General features: G+C 42.0%; 1 protein-coding gene across 4 annotated transcripts in view; it reads right to left on the reverse strand.

Annotated features, from left to right (window-relative positions):
- The window catches only part of NSD2 (nuclear receptor binding SET domain protein 2), an 85,615-nt gene that overhangs the window by 52,899 nt on the left and 14,705 nt on the right, over positions 1-18,011 (reverse strand). For 3 of the 4 annotated variants that reach the window (XM_044767975.2, XM_044767972.2, XM_044767978.2), the window contains exons 2-3: positions 5,786-6,411; positions 2,370-2,532 (exon numbers count right to left, since the gene is read on the reverse strand). In XM_044767975.2, coding sequence (XP_044623910.1) covers positions 2,370-2,532; positions 5,786-6,382 — 760 coding nt within the window. In that variant the 5' untranslated portion in view covers positions 6,383-6,411. Of the gene's footprint in view, positions 1-2,369; positions 2,533-5,785; positions 6,412-8,773; positions 8,836-18,011 lie in introns of those variants that run through there. The other variant, XM_070506365.1, reaches the window with a different exon arrangement.

The following is an 18,011-nucleotide window of genomic DNA, read 5'->3' on the forward strand; positions in this document are numbered from 1 at the left end:
CAAAAGGACACAGCTGAAAAGGACTTAATTGGACTCCCACTGGCCAAATTTGGGACAATCTGAACATTAAAAGGAGTAAGGACTGTAATACCTAACTAATTACTTTTAGGAGGGAGCTCACTTTCACAGAAAACTGTCAGCTAACTAAACACGGAAAGTCTGATAAAAATGGACAGTTACCATTTTATAAAGCCAATGGATCATCAAGGAGTGCTAAAACTACAGGGAAAGGTTATAAGGGAACCTGGTCTCCAAGCATGGCCACAGATCATTCATTAATGACAAAAAGAGACCGTGCCTTTCCACTGGAGAGTTCTGTTGGCCACCACCTACTGGGATGTGGGACATCTGACACCAGGAGCTCCTGATGCAATTCAACTAGTGCATGTGTCCTTCCGTTACCCTCATGTTCTTCTCCCAGCCTCCTCTGACCTCCTTTCTTTTCAAAGGTCATCTGAATCTCCTTCCATCTGGAGAGTGTTCACCCTGGCTGTCTCCCTTCTGAGCTGCTTTTCAAACACACATTATCAATTTTCTGAAAGCGATTTGCTTGTGATTACAAGGGCTCCCTCCCCTGCATCCCAAAACAACTCCTAGAGAAGCACTGTTGGCATTGCACCCCTTCTTCCTGCACAAAGGCCTTCAGTAAAGGGACAAGTGTGAGCCCCTTCCCACAATAACACCTCCATGGTGCTCCTGCCTAGCCTTGCGGACCTGAGTCTGATCACAAGAGACCAGAGCAGTCAAGAAGAAAGGGGCTGGGAGCAGGGAGTGCTGTTCTAGACTGCAGGAGCCTGAAGAGACATGACAGCCTACCACAACACAGGTACCCTGATCAATCTCAGAGCGAGGAAAAAAGCAGGTATGGGAAACACTGAAGATTACTGGGGAAATCTGAGCAAGGATTACTAACGATGGATGTTACTAATGTAATGCTTTCTTAAATGTGGTTGGGGTGCTGGGTTGGTTGGGAAGCTGTCCTTGTTCTTAGAAGATCCTGCTGACATATTTAGGGGTGAAGCGCCATGACGTCTACAGCCTACATTCAGATGAGGTGGCAAAGGGGAGTGTGTTTATATATAGAAAGAAAGAGGTGGAGCAGGTAAAACAAAATGTTTAAGGGCAACAGATCTAAGTGAGAGTGGATGGGTGTCCACTGTACTACTCCACTTTGAACAGTGGGCTTGAAAAGTTTTTAAAAAAAAAAAAAAAAGAGTAAACAACAAATATTTCACATAAAAACAAGGTAGAATCCACGTGTAACCACTTGGCATTGTTGTGAAAACTGGAGGAATAGGTGGTGACATAAAGGCACTAAAAATAGGTACAAAGTTATTAAAATTAAATGGCCAAACACTAGGATCCCGCAGTGGAAATAACTCGTCAAACAGGAATATTTTCAGGAAAGGGCCCTAGAGGTGATCAGGGGAAAGGAGACAGTTACAATAAAAATTCAGGTTTTAAAAGTAAAAAAGAGGATGACAACAATCGCTAATATCTGAGCCCTCACTAGTCACTGTGTTAAGCCCTTTCCAAACAAGTGGTGTTATCATCAGCCTCATTTTTTCATACATAGGGAAACTAAGGTTTAAAGAAATTAAGTAGTTCACTACCAGATCAACCAGTTGAGTTGGACTCCTGCATGCAGGCTGACTCTAGAACCCATGCCTCAACTTGGAGAATAATACTGCAGTGTCTTAAGCAAGAGTAAAAGTGCTTAAGCAGAGTGAAGGGCCCAGGAGTAAAGAAACAGGAAGAGAGCGATGGATAAAAATGGTAGTGTGTCTGAATGTCATTCAGAAAGGCTGTTGTAGACTACAGGAATTATTTAACTCTAAATCAAGGGGAAGATGTAATGAAATTAAAGTTGAGGTAATTAATCCCAGTAGCTGGAACAAAGAGACATTCAACAGACTCCTTCAGATACACAGGTCGGTAAATGGCAAATTTTATGTTATGTATAAGATGGTAAATTTTGCGTTACGTGTATTTTAACACAATAAAAAAAAAAAGAACCAGAACCACAGGAGACCTGTTTAAGTAAGAGTAAGAAAGAAGTTTGGAGGGGGCCAGCCTAGTGGCAAAGTGGTTAAGGTCGCACGCTCCACTTCAAGTGGCCAGGGTTCGCAGGTTCGGATCCCAGGCACAAACCTAGCACTGCCCGACCAGCCACACTGTGGCAGCATCCCACATAAAATAGAGGAAGATTGGCACAGATGTTAGCTCAGTGACAATCTTCCTTAAGCAAAAAAACGAGGAAGACTGGCAACAGATGTTAGCTCAGGGCCAATATTCCTGACAAAAAAAAAAGTTTGGAGATGAGAAAGATTAAGTACAGAAGAGAAAAAAAACAGCCCAAAATGCAATACCTTTAAGTTTGGTATAGCTGTGAAGGAGTGGATCGGCAGAAACCATGCATGGCCACCAAGGGTAACCGGACACTTTGGACCACACCAAATCACCGACATTATATTTCAACAGGTGGTCTTTGTCTCTGCCGGTACTTGGACAGGACTCTTTCTTAGCTGGAATCTGAAAATGAACAACACAAGACATACTAATACATCCAACAACTACCCCTAAATCCATCCTTCTATCCAAGGATTAACCAGGATAGAAGTTCAAAACACATCCCCCCACAAAAGGAACATGCTCTCCTCACTGTTTTTCAGATGATAACCCTGCTATCACTTTATCAAAACTGTCTCTTCCCCTCAGCTACAGGGTCAGCACAGTGCCTGGCACACAGTAGGTGCTCAACCTTATGAAGTTCTCTACATAAATCTATTTCTTTGGCCTGGTCGATGGTCTTTAACAATGCCTTACTTACCTGATCAGAGGAGACATTCTCAAGGAATCCCGAATCCATACTGTGACCCTCCTGCCCCTCAGTCACATGTTTGACTGATATCAATTCTCTGGAGCATATGCATCATCCAACATGAAAGGACCCAGTGTGTAAAAGGTAAGGACATTAAGAGGGCCTGGGAGTGAGTCTCAGTTCTACCACTTGTGATCTGAGTCCTGAGGCCTTCTAAGGCTCAGTTTCTCCATCTTAGAACACAGGTCAGTCAGGAGGCTAAAGACCTGACAACAGCAACCTCCTGCCCACACCACTCTTGGTTCTGCTCTCCAGAAAAGCACAGTCAGCATGGCCCTTGACCTCCTCCTGAGTGAATTCCTGAGCCTCCTCCTAAGAGCTCCACATACTTGGGCAAATTGCTGAACAACTTTGGGCCTCAGTTTCCCTATCTGCAAACCAAGGATAGCATCCTTGAAATCTCACTGGTTGTTACAAAGATCAGTGTACATGGGGACTGGCCTGGTGGTGCACTGGTTAAGTTTGCACATTCCACTTTGGCAGCCCAGGGCTTGCCGGTTAGGATCCTGGGTGCGGACATGGCACTGCTTGGCAAGCCATGCTGTGGTAGGTGTCCCACATATAAAGTAGAGGAAGATGGGCATGGATGTTAGCTCAGGACCAGTCTTCCTCAGCAAAAAGAGGAGGACTGGCAGCAGATGTTAGCTCAGGGCTAATCTTCTTCTTCTTCAAAAAAAGATCAGTGTACATGATGGTGCAGGCTAGCACAGAGCTGTCACATTACACACTTTCAAAAGATGATAGGTCTCAGGGCCAGCTCCATGGCCTAGTGGTTAAGTTCAGCGCACTCTGCTTCAGCAGCCTGGATTCGGTTCCCACACACAGACCTACACCACTCATCAGCAGCCACGCTGTGGCAGCAACCCACATACAAAATAGAGGAATACTGGCACAGATGTTAGCTCAGGAGGAATCTTCCTCAGCCAAAAAAAGATAAGTCTCAGATTATTCCACAAGCATCCCAGGCTTACATTTGTCATCTAAGCCACATGACAACCCCCTGAGGATGAGTATTATTGTCCTCATTCTGAAGACAGGGAGACAAAATTCAGGTGACTTCCCCAAGTTTTAACAAACCCACACAGCAGAACTAGGAATAACTGGCACCAGCCTCTTCCTCATGAAAGAATGAGGTTCACCACAACCATGGGCACTTCAAAAACCAGTGAATCAGCCCAAGTCACCAAGCTAGTCTTTTAAAAAATTGCCATTATAATTATATTAGAAATAGCCAAATAGCTCCTAAGCACTCAAAAAGCATCTTTTTAAACCCTCAAAGCAGGGGGCTGGCCTGGTGGTGCAGGGGTTAAGTTTGCATGTTCCACTTCAGCAGCCTGGGGTTTGTAGGTCCAGATCCCAGGTGTGGACCTATGCACCACTTGTCAAGCCATGCTGTGGCGGGCATCTCATGCATACAGTAGAGGAAGATGGGCACAGATGTTAGCTCAGGGCCAGTCTTCCTCAGCAAAAAGAGGAGGATCGGGGGCCAGCCCCGTGGCCAAGTGGTTGGGTTTGTGCGCTCGGTTTTGGTGGCCCAGGGTTCCACTGGTTCAGATCCTGGGCGTGGACATGGCACCGGTCATCAGGCCATGCTGAGGCGGCGTCCCATATGCCACAACTAAAAGGACCCACAACTAAAATATACAACTATGTATGGGGGGATTTGGGGAGAAAAAGCAGAAGAAAAAAAAATTTGCAACAGGTGTTAGCTCAGGTGCCAATCTTTAAAAAAAAAAAAAAGAGAGAGAAGGATCCCCAGCAGATGTTAGCTTAGGGCTGATCTTCCTCAAAAAAAAAAAACCCTCACAGTTCTTCATATTTTAACAATTTCCAGGAAATTTTGGATCTTTCCCCTCCTATCTGTAGAAATCGTAAATAAAATTCCTCAACTATAATTTTAAACTAAATATTCCAACACTGGTGATGATACCAACCCAAACTGTTTTAAGTTCCCTCTCCCCACTCCTGCAAGTGGACCTGGAGCTTCAACTAAAGCCCGAAGAATATCAGATGCCTTGTAGACCTTGTTCATCTAGACTGTCAACCCCTAGATGAACAGGGGAGGCTGTGGCACCTTCCTTAGTTCCTTCTGCCAAGGCCAAGCTTCCCTGGCTGTTTTATATGGCTTACACCCATTTAAGTGGTGGGCCATCCTGAGTGTCACTTTAAGGCCTGGTGATATAAACCACCATGTTCTTTCATCATAAGTTAGGGTTCTCCATCCCAGCCTTTGATGAGTGAATGCTCATTCACAAGTGTTAAGTGTCAGGCTCTGTGCTGGAACCAAGAACATGAAGGTGTAAGACACAGCTCCAATCCTCAAGGAGACAAACCCTTTGGACAGTGAACCTCCTCGAGGGGACAGTGAACCATGTGGGAAGGATGACAGGAGCGCTTCTGCACGGCATAGCCCTGCTTCCCACTTCCCACTCCTTAGTAGATGGTACAGATTGAAGAAGCCTCATGCTAGATCCCAGTGCACCTCCACTGACCATAATCAGGCTAAAGGACATCTTTGGAGAGGAGATCCAGGAAAACAGTATAGACTGAAGGTCAAGGGCTCTGGAACTGGCCAGAACTGGGTTCAGAAACTAGTTTTACCTCTTGTTAGCCATTTCAGTCTTTAACACTTAACCTCCCTAGGCTTCACAAATGGCTCAGCAACTGCTGTGAGGCCTAAAGGAGGCAACATCGGGGTATCCTGGAGCTGGGAGCCCAAGTCACAGCCAAGGCTTCATCCTCGACCATGTGTAGACAAGGTGAGTTGGAGAGCAGACACAAGTAGCCTGTTCCCACCTCCACCCCCGCCACCCAGCATATGGAGGTGTCCTCACATGGTTCTTCTGTTCACAGGAACTGACTGCTGCACCCCACCCTATCCCTGACAGAACTCCTCATAAATACCTTTTTATCTGAGGGACCCGAGATCTTGGACACCAGAGCTGCTTCCACAAGGCCCTGCTCCAGCAAGGAGTCATATTTTATGCTTCTCTTCCTGTTCCTTCTTGCCTTATTTTCTGGTTTTTGTCCATTTTCTTCTGACTGGGACACAGTAGCAGCACCATCACCACAAATGGAAGATTCAAAGAGAGGTTTCCCATTCATGTATGTTTTGGTGATTTTCAGCTTAATTTCTGGAGAGCCATTTTTGATAGGGGTAGTGTTAGGTGGTGTCCCAATTCCTTTCATTTCCTGGGACTCAAAACGCAATCTGGCATCATGAGCACCGGGTTCTCCATTAAACACACGAGAAGTTAGATCTTTCAGCTTCTCAGTTGGAATAAAAGGAAGTGCATCGTGACCATTAAATTTCTGCATGACCCCCTCCTGTAGACTGGTAGAAAGTTGGGCTTTGCTGAGGAATACAGAACATTCGCGATTCACTTCACAGTTCTGTGTCTTTCCATTTGTATTGCCAAGGATTTCTGGTGCCTGCTTCATCTTTATGCACTTTACAACTTTCTGAACAGAAAGAGGATTTTTTTTGATGCTAAATTCCATTCAGCCCAGATGCTTCCGTTCTTAGAACACTACAATATTAAAAAAAACAAAAAGAAAAAGAAACATATTATATTTAAAACCCAAGATAAGTATGCCAACACCCCTATAGCTTTGTGGGTTTTTTTTTTTGAGGCAATTTATGATGTTTTACATAATGATTTAGGTCACAGGAGGCAGTTCTAATATTACAAAAATGACAGAATCACAAAATGATAAAGCTAAAGGAAAGCAATACGAATAATTTTTAAGAAGGAGAACACAAGTCAGGCAAGGAAACTTAAGTCATGCCATCACCACTAACAAGCAATGTGGCCATGGACGCAACACTCAATCTCCTTAATCACTCTTCAAACGGAGATTACCACCTGTCACAGGTACACGTGCCAGAGGCAGCTAACACAAAGCCAGTGCCGTGCAAAAGGATAAAAGACAAGAGCTTTTTTAAAAACAAAACAAACAGTCCTTTTGTCACAGCTGAGGAGGACTCCCAGGCAGAGGTTCAGCGATGCACCCAAGGTTACCTGGTCAGCAAAGTTTAAAACCAGATCTTTCAATGCTTGGCACAGTATTAGTTCTAGACTATTGTGGGGGTGGGGGGAGCCGTTGCCAAAAAGCCAAAAGTTAGAAAGTGAGCAAGCACCCTGCATCAGCTCTGGTTTATGCTCAGGCTAGTACTCCAATCTCTATCCCCCTCCTCCTTCTGGCTCAGGCCCAAATTACATGCTTATCACAAGGAGCACTGCAGTAATGGTAAATTTTATTTAGCCATCACCTGAAGATGAACTAGTTGAGGGCAACACTGCTGAGCCACAACATGCACTACTTGCAACATGGCACGCTGGCCACATGAGGCCCAAGTGCAGCGGGGGGGTGGTTTTAGGAAGACTTCTCTGGCTGCAATGTGGTGATGTGGAGTCTTCACTGTACAGCTACAGTCCCCAGTCAGGGACAGCCAATGAAAGTGCCAAAACTCCAAAGGGTGGCTAAAAATAAGAAACAGGGAGGCACCCATTCCAGCTGGGAAGACACCTGCCAAGAGTGCAAAATGACAGCCACCAATGACACCCTCCCAAGAAGGTGGCAACCAAGAGCATCAGACTCTGGGAGAAGTTGAGGGTAAGGACTGGAGCTGCCCACCGATGTACAGGAGCAGTTCTCAACTGGGGATGATTTTGCTCCCCAGGGACATTGACACTGTCTGGAAACATCTTTGGTTACCAACCAGCTGGGGACTGCTACTGACATCTACTGGGGAGGGGTCATGATGCTGCTAAACATCCTTCAACACACAGGACAGCCCTTACAACAAAGAACTATCTGGCCAAAAATGCCAGTAGTGTTGAGGTGGAGAAACTAATGTGCAGCAATAAGGGGCTGCCAATGACTGCAATCTGCAGTTTCCACAGAAACAAATGGGGTGGAAGCCAGACAGCTGAGGCAGGGACAGAAGAAAAGAGAGCAAATTTAACAACTCCAAGTTCCAGTTTAGCTTCACATGCCCAAGACAATCTTTTAACACCTGAACACATATAAAGGTGTTGTGTGTGACTCACACAATATTTTTCTTAAAAGTAAATCAGAGTAGGTTCCTATTCTAGCTCATGTCAGACTAATTGGACAAAAATATAAAAATCAACTACCTGACGGCACTGGAGAGAGACCAAAAGCAGGAAGATAAATGGAGGTCACCTCTTAAAGAAAGGAGCAGTGCTGGGCCAATGTCCGGGTTCTTAGTTTTGTGCCTGAGGAGAGCCTGAGGGAACCACAACAGCTGTACAAAAGGGAGCACTTCTAACAGGAGAGAGCCAGGAAGGGAAGGGCCGAATTCCGCATATAAGCTCAGCCCAAATTTGAGGCTGACACATGTATGAGGCAGAATCCAAGTAGCCTAGCTTGTAAAATGACTGAAAGGAGACTCTAGTTGCTATACAAAAACAACTCAAAACACCACTCTAAAGACCAAAACTACAATGAGATACCACCACACACCCACGAGGATGGCTACTATCAAAAAAACACAAAACAACAAGTGTTGACGAGGATGTGGAGAAACTGGAACTCTTGTGCACTGTTGGTGGGAGTGTAAAATGGTGCAGCCACTGTGGAAAATGGTATGAAGGTTCCTCAAAAAATTAAACTAAAACTTACCACGTGAGCCAGCAATTCCACTTCTGGGTAATACCCAAAAGAACTGAAATCAGGGTCTCAGAGACATATCTGTACACCTATGTTTACAGCAGTATTATTCACAATAACTGAAATGTGGAAGCAACCCAAATGTCAATCAACAGATGAATGGATTACCAAAATGTAGTCCATCCACACCATGCAATGTTATTCCAGCCTTAAAGAAAGAAGGAAATTCTTGCACGTGCTGTAAGATGCATGAACCTTGAGGACATTATGCTGAGTGAAATGAGCCAGTCACAACAGGACAGATTCTGTGTGATTCCACTTCTATGAGGTCCTAGAGGAGTCAAATCCATAGAGACAGAAAGCAGAATGGAGGTTGTTGGGGGGTAGGGGAGGGGGGAACAGGGAGTTGTTGTTTAATAGGTAAAGAATTTCAGATTTGCAAGACGAAAAGAGTTATGGGGACAGATGGTGCTGATGGTTGCAAAACAACATGAATGTATTTAATACCACTGCACTGTACATGTAAAATGGTTAAGATGGCAAATTTTCTATGTATCTTAGCACAATTAAAAATAAAGACCACTCTTGAGGCCAGCCCCGTGGCCGAGTGGTTAAGTTCGCGCGCTCCGCTGCAGGTGGCCCAGTGTTTCGTTGGTTCGAATCCTGGGCGCGGACATGGCACTGCTCATCAAACCACGCTGAGGCAGCGTCCCACATGCCACAACAAGAAGGACCCACAAGGAAGACTATACAACTATGTACCGGGGGGCTTTGGGGAGAAAAAGGAAAAAAATAAAATCTTTAAAAAAATCAAAAATAAAGACCACTCTTAAGGGGAACATAGAATCCAGAGTGTCTACAGCATATCATTCACAATATCCAGGATATAACCCCAAATTACTAAACACATGAAGAAACAGGGAAACAAGAGAAACCAATCCTGAGATGGCCCAAATACTGAAATTCAGCAGATAAGGAGTTCAAAGTTCTATTATAACCATGCTCAAGGACAGAAAGGAAAAAATATTCAAAATAGTAAATTGGAAATAGCAACAAAGAAACAAAAACAATGAAAAAAAGCCAAATGGACATTCTATAACAGAAATATAACTGAAATAAAAAAAAAATCATTGAATGGGCTTAATAGCATAATAGATATGAGAGTCAGGAAACTTGAAAATTGATCAGTAAAAATTATCTTGCCTAAAAAAGAGAAAAAAATCTTAAAAAAAAAAAGAGAACAGAGCTTCAGCAATCAATAGAACCATATCAAAACGCCTGGATTCCCACTTCCACCCAGAAGGAGAGGAGGGAAAGAATTGGACAGAAAAAATGTTTGGGGGAAAAAAAAAAAGCCAGAAAACTTTCCCAAATTTAGTGAGACAAATTTACAAGTTCAAGAAGTTCAGCAAACTCCAAGCAGGATAAATATCAAAAAAAACCCACCCAGCAGAGGAGATGAACAGACATTTTTCCAAAGAAGATATACAGATAGCCAATAAACACATGAAAAGGTGTTCAACATCACTGATCATCAGGAAAATGCAAGTCAAAACTACACTAAGATACCACCTTATGCCTGTTAAAATGGCTATAATCACTAAGACTAAAAATAACAAATATTGGAGAGGGTGTGGAAAGAAGGGAACCCTCACACACTGCTGGTGGGAATGCAAACTGGTACAGCCACTACGGAAAACAGTATGGAGATTCCTCAAAAAATTAAAAACTACCATATGACCCAGCTATCTCACTACTGGGTATCTATCCAAAGAACCTGAAATCAGCAATTCCAAAAGTTCCATGCACCCCTATGTTCATTGCAGCATTATTTACAATAGCCAAGATGTGGAAGCAACCTAAGTGCCCATCAACTGATGATTGGATAAAGAAGATGTGGTATATATATACAACAGAATACTACTCAGGCATAAAAAAGAACAAAATTGTCCCATTTGCAACATGGATGGACCTTGAGGGAATTATGTTAAGTGAAATAAGCCAGATAGAGAAGGACAATCTCTGTATGACTCCACTCATATGAGGAATTTATACATGTGGACAGAGAGAACAGATTAGTGGCTACCAGGGGAAAGGTGGGGTGGGGGGTGGGCACAAAGGGTGAAGGAGTGCACCTACAACACGACTGACAGACAATAATGTACAACTGAAATTTCACAAGATTGTAACCTATCATTAACTCAATAAAAAATAATAATAATAATAATAAAAAGAAAGAAAGAAAGAATGTACAGGGGCCGGCCCCGTGGTCAAGTAGTTAAGTTCACGCACTCCACTTTGGCAGCCCAGGATTTCACTGGTTAGAATCCTGGGCGCAGACATGATGCCACTCATCAAGCCACGCTGAGGCAGCAACCCACATGCCACAAGTAGAAGGACCCACAACTAAAAATACACAACTATGTACTGGGGGGCTTTGGGAGAAAAAGGAAAAATAAAATCTTAAAAAAAAAAGAAGAAAGAAAGAAAGAATGTACAACTGAAAGCTCACACTGATGTAAAACCATTATGAACTCAATAAAAAAAACCAAAAAACCAAAAAACCCCACCCAGGTGCACATCAGTCAAAATGCTGAAAAACAAAGATAAAGAGAAAATCTCAAAAGCAGTGAGAAGAAAAAAAGACCAATTACACAAAAAACTATCATGTGTATGATCATTTATTTCCCACAAGAAACAGGCCAGAAGACAGCAAAAGAACATGTTTTGAGTAATGGGGGAAAAAAACAACTGTCCACCTAGAATTTGATATCCAGAAAAAATATCCTTCAAGAATAAAGACAAAATATATTTGAAAAGAAATAAAAACCAAGAAGCTGTTACCAGCAGATCTACACTACAAGAAATGCTAAAGGAAGCTCTTCAGGTTAAAGGGAAATGAGAGCAGACTGAAACTCAGATCTTTAGGAAGAAATGAAGGGCACCAAAAATGGTGAATGTATGAGTAAATATAAAAGACTATTTTGGGGGCTGGCCTGGTTAAGTTTGTGTGCTCCACTTTGGCGGCCTGGGTTTGCAGGTTTGGATCCTGGGCATGGACCTATACACCACTCATCAAGCCATGCTGTGGTGGCGTCCCACATACAAAATAGAGGAAGACTGCCACAGATGTTAGCTCAGGGACAATCTTCCTCAAGCAAAAAAAGGAAGATTAGCAACAGATGTTAGCTCAGGGCCAATCTTCCTCACACACACACACAAAAAAAGACTATTTGTTCTTCTTAGTTTCTTTAAAATTCACATAACTAAGCAAAATTTATAACACTGTAGGGATTATAACTTAACATGTATAATAATACACATAATACATATGACAACTGTAGCATCGGACAGGGAGCAAACAAATCTAGACAGTTGCAAGATTCTTGTATTTTATATGAAGTGGAACAATATTAACTCTAAGCAGACTGTGATGAATTAAGGATGCAAACTGCAATCCTAGTTAGAGCAACCACTAAGAAAATAATGCTAAGAAGTAGAGCCAATAGATAGATAAGAGTTTAGTTGCCAAGAATTAAAGTTTGGGATATTTTACACAAAAATTCATATTTCTGGCTTCCCTTAGAACATACCCAAGGTCACAAGGCTAGGAAATCATGGGACCAGGATTTAACTCCAAGCCTAAATCGGTATTAATCACGACCTGTGTGTGAACCACACTTTTCAACATTGCTTGTTTCTGTTGTTATTTTCAAGTTTCTTTTAAATCCTTGAATATATTAAATATAATTTTTAAATACCTGGTCTTTGGAGGTATGTTTCTACTGTTGTTTTTATTTTCATTCCTGGTGCTTGTTTCTTTGTGTGTTTTGTCATTTTTTTCCTCCTAATCTGACTGCGGATTGCTTATTTCCCAGGATTCTACCCATGAGAACTCTTAAAGGCAAGGGCCCCTCCAGAGAGGTCAAGCTTTTACTTTCTTCACAGCACTGCAAGTCACTGACCACTTAATTTTATCTTTCTAGGGTTTTTGATTTTTCCAAAGTTATACCAATAAGTTAGAAAATCTTTCACTTTGTCCAGAATTTCAAGAAAAATATAAAACCTAACCAAGAGGTAGAAAATCTGAAAAGCCCAATAACCACAGAAGAAAAGCCCAGAGAGCTTCACTGGCGAGTGGCACCACCCTTCAATAACCAATCATTCTTATATTGGGGGGGAGGGAGTTTAAAAGTAGAAAAGTACAAAGAACAAGAGGACAAACATATACCCACCACTCCAAAATGACAATTTTTAGCATTCTGCCACATTTGCCCCAAGTCTTTTTTACATGAAAGAAAAAAGAACTCTGGATAACAACAACTACAGATATGTACTCAGTGCTTACTCTGTGGTACTCCTCCACACCTGAGAACTAGAAACGGAAACACATCCAGAACCTCAGGGGCTCCCAGGAGTGAGAAGCCAGACTCATCTAATCAGACAGCCTACCACCAAAAAATGCCCTCAGTAGCTTCTTGGCGGGTTCTGGCTCTTCACACCCATAACACTGCAAGGCAGCATTATTATTCCATTTCACAGTTGCAGAGACTGTGACATCCAAGTCATACAGCTAGAAGACAGAGGGGCAGCAGCCAGACACAAGCAGTCTGGCTCCAAGTACTGCCTTCCACAGGTCTGCGGTGAAGAATGAATGAATAAAGCAAACATGCAGTCTACTTATTCTGGAAACATAAGTTCATTTACTCTCGCCCAAAGGCAATCCTCATCATGAATTTACTATGCATCCTTCCAGTCTATGGTATCTATCCATTAACACAGAACTCTCGTATGGAGTTTGTATTTCAATAAATGCTATCGTACTGTACCTTTGCTCTGTAATTTGATCAACATATCTTTACTTCCCCATGTTGATATACAAGTCTAGCTCAGTCTTTTCAAGTGCTGTGTATTACTCATTACATAAATATATCACTCCTATTGTTTAAATTATTCCAGAACATAGAAAATAATAGAAAGTTTCCCAAAACTTTACACAAGGCTGGCATGACTCTCATACGAAAACGAGACAAATGAATGCAAAAAAGATCTACAGGCCAAATTCAGTCGAGCATGATTGTAAAAAGAAAAATTACGAAACAGAAGTAAATCAAACCTAGTCATTACAATATTAACATAAGACACCACAGCTTAAGAAGGTTTATCCAAAAATGATGATTCAACATCAGAAACTCTATTAATATTATATCACTATGTTAACACATTACAGGAGATTTCCAGTGAAGACAGCCAAATTATTTCGTTAAAGAAAAAAGTTAATTCACCTAATTCAAAGCAAGAAAGGGAAATCTCTGGGTCCAGAAATGAAGAGGGAACAGCAATCAACCTAACAGGGCTCAGGTTCCATGGGGCAGGACTCCAGGCTTCAAGGGCTGGGCTTGGCAGCCAGAATACAGAGCTGAGACACAAAGCAAGGGTCTAGGCTCCCTTCAGATAGCCCAGAGCAGGTCAGAAGGGTGTGGAGAGTGGCCGGCTAGAGTGGTTTGGAGCACAGAGTGTGAAGGCCACTGCCTGGGCTGGAATTCTGGCTCTATCACTTACTAACTATGGCAAGTGATTGCACCCTCTCATCCACACTCCAGTTCTTGAGGACAGAGGACCAGCCCCACAGGGTAGTCATAGCCATTGAGGAGAAATAGCAGGCATCACCCAGAGCAGACCAGAGTGTCTGCTGTCACAGCACCATCATCATCTGAGCTTTGCCACTGGCCAGCCCAGGACTGAGCCCTCAGCAAAAACCCACTAGAAGCCATTGGGGAGACAGAATCTCTCTCAAGAAATCTGTCTCAGAAGGCTGTGGTGCCCCAAATTCTGAGCCAAGAAACTTACATAAAAATGGGTCTAGTATGCATGATGCTGGCAGGGCCCTGCAAAGGCAGCTGGGAAACCGCTCAGGGGAGCTTCTACAGCCCAGAGCACATCTGGAAGATCTCTCTGCAGAAGTGAGCGAGGAGACAAAGATTACACAGCATGCAAAACCACCACCATCAGAGAGTAATAACCAATGAGCTAGGCATAGGGTAATATCAAAGGTCTTCCACAGAATAAGAAATATTTTTTTCAAAAATCGCAGATTTGGAAAGAAAAACAGGCACTAAAATAAAAAACTCAATAGTTGCACTGAATATAGCAGACTGAACACAGCTAAATATATAATAGAAGACAAATCCAAACAAATCACCAAGACATATGGCTGATAGATAAAAAATATTTAAGGGGCCGGCCCGGTGGCACAGCTGTTAAGTTTGCATGTTCCACTTCTTGGTGGCCTGGGATTCACTGGTTTGGATCCCAGGTGTGGACATGGCACCGCTTGGCAAGCCATGCTATGGGAGGCGTCCCATGTATAAAGTAGAGGAAGATGGGCATGGATGTGAGCTCAGGGCCAGTCTTCCTCAGGAAAAAGAGGAGGATTGGCAGTAGTTAGCTCAGAGCTAATCTTCCTCAAAAAAAAAGTATATAATTTAAGAGGGGTTAAGAGACATAACGTTCGTGTTTCATTCTTTCAAAAATTTACAGTGCTTACGATGTGCCAGACACTGAATTTTAGGTGCTAGGGTTACAGCATTGAACAAAATGTGATAAAAAATATTCTGCTGTCCTAGTTAATGCAATAAGACAAGAAAAGGAAATAAAAGATATACAGATTGGGAAGGAAGAAAATAAAACTGTCTTTTGTTCACAGACGACATGATCATCTACACAGAAAATGTGAAAGAATCAAAAAACGCTCTGAAAACAAATAATAAAGAACTCTTGGAACTGATACAAATAATTATAACAAGGTTACAGGATACAAGGCTAATACACAAAAGCCAATCACATCCTTATATACTAGCAATGAACAAGTGGAATTTGAAGTTAAAAACACCATTTATACTAGCACCCCCCCCCCAAAATGAAATACTTAGGAATAAATCTAACAAAATATATAAGACCTATATGAGGAAAACTATAAAACTCTGATGAATAAAACCAAAGAAGAACTAAATAAATGGAAAGATATTCCATGTTCATGAATAGGAAGATTCAGTATTATCAGGATGTCAGTTCTTCCCAACTTGATCTATAGGTTAAATACGATCTCAATCAAAATCCCAGCAAGTTATTTTATGCATATCAACAAACTGATTCTAAAGTTTATGTGGGGAAGCAAAAGACTCAGAAGAGCCAACACAATATAGAAGGAAAAGAACAAACCTGTAAGACTGACACTATCTGACTTCAAGACTTACTATGAAGGTATGGTAATTAAGGCAGTGTTGCACTGGCAAAATAACAGACAAAGAGATCAGTGGAACAGAATAAAGAGACTCATAAACATACTCAACTGATCTCTGACAATGGAGCAAAGAAAGCCTTTTCTACAAATGGTGCTAGAACAATGGGACATCCACCCACATACAAAAAAATGAATCTAGACACAGACTTTACACCCTTCACAAAATAACTCAAAATAGATCATAGACCTAAATGTAAAATGCAAAACAATAAAACTTCTAGAAGCTAACACAGGAGAAAACCCAGATGACCTTGGGTTTAGCACTGGCCTTTTAGATATAACACCAAAGGCAGAATCCATGAAAGAGATCAGTGATAAGACTTCATTTAAAAAGAAAAAATCTTCTGGGAGTATCTCTCTGCTTGCTAGATGGGATGCTGCCCTATTCAGGAATCACTGAATAAAGCCAATTAGAACTAAAAAAAAAAAAAAAAATTCTGCTCTGTGAACAACGTCAAAAGAATGAAAAGACAAGCCACACACGGGAGAAAAGGTCTGCAAACGACATATCTGATAAAGGACTGATATGCAACATATACAAAGAACTCTTAAAACAACAATAAGAAAATAAACAACACAACTAAAAAAATGAGCTGAAGACCTTAACAGACACCTCACCAAAGAAAGTATCCAGGTGGCAAATAAGCATACAAAAAGATGCTCCACATCATATATCATCAAGGAAATGCAAATTAAAACAAGATACCACTATACATCTATCAGAATGACCAAAATCTGGAACACTGACAACACCAAATGCTGGAGAGTATGTGAAACAACAGAGACTCCCATCCACTGTTTGTGGGAATGCAAAATGGTACAGCCACTTTAGAAGACAGTTTGGCGGTTTCTTACAAAACTAAACATACATTTACCATATGATCCAGCAATCTCACTCCTTGGTGTTTACCCAAGGGAGTTGAAAACTTATGTCCACATAATGGAATAATGGAATATTATTCAGAACTGAAAAGAAATGAGCTATCAAGCCACAGAAAGACATGGAGGAACCTTAAATGCATATTACTAAGTGAAAGAAGCCAATCTGAAAAGGCTACACACTGTATGATTCCAATTCTATGACATTCTAGAAAAGGCAAAACTATGCAGGAGATAAAAAGATCAGTGGTTGCCAGGGGTTCAGGGGAGGAAGGGATGAGCAGGTGGAACACAGAGGATTTTCAGGGCAGTGCAACCATTCTGTATGATAGTACAATGGTGAATACATGTCACTATACGTTTGTCCAAACCCATAGAATGTACACCACCAAGAGTGAACCCTAATGTAAACTACAGACTTTGGGTGACTATGATGTGTCAATGTAGGTTCATCAATCGTAACAGATGTACCATCTGGTGGGGAGTGTTGGTAATGGGGGGGGCGGGGCTATGCATGTGGGGGGCAAGGGATATAGGGGAAATCTCTGTACCTTCCTCTTGATTTTGCAGTGAATCTAAAACTGCTCCAGAAACAATAAATAAAGTCTTCCCATCCAAAAGAATTTAAAGCAGTGACTCAAACAGTATTTGCAGCATTATTTCCAATCAACAAAGGAATAGATAAAATGTGGTATATCCATACAATGGAATGTTATTCAGCCTTAAAAAGGAATGAAGTTATGACACATGCTACAACAAGGATGAACCTTGAAAACATTATGCTAAGCCAAAGAAGGCAATCACAAAAGGATCAATACTGTATGATTCCACTTATATATGAAGTACCTAGAGTAATCAAATTCATAGAGACAGAAAGTAGGATGATGGTTCCAAGAGAATGGGGGAGAAGGGAATGGAGAGGTAGTGTTTAAAGGGTACAGAGTTTCAGTTCTGTAAGATGAAAAAGTTCTGGAGATGGATGGTGGTGATGGGTGCACAACAGTGTGAATGTGCTTATTACCACTGAACTGTACACTTAAAAATGGTTAAAATGGTAAATTTTTTTTTTTTTAAGATTTTATTTTTTCCTTTTTCTCCCCAAAGCCCCTCCGGTACATAGTTGTATATTCTTCGTTGTGGGTCCTTGTAGTTGTGGCATGTGGGACGCTGCCTCAGCGTGGTTTGACGAGCAGTGCCATGTCCGCGCCCAGGATTCGAACCAACGAAACACTGGACCACCTGCAGTGGAGCACGCGAACCTAACCACTCAGTCACGGGGCCAGCCCCTAAAATGGTAAATTTTATATTATG

Source organism: Equus asinus, chromosome 3, assembly GCF_041296235.1.
Source record: "Equus asinus isolate D_3611 breed Donkey chromosome 3, EquAss-T2T_v2, whole genome shotgun sequence".
In the NCBI taxonomy this organism is placed as follows: domain Eukaryota; kingdom Metazoa; phylum Chordata; class Mammalia; order Perissodactyla; family Equidae; genus Equus; species Equus asinus.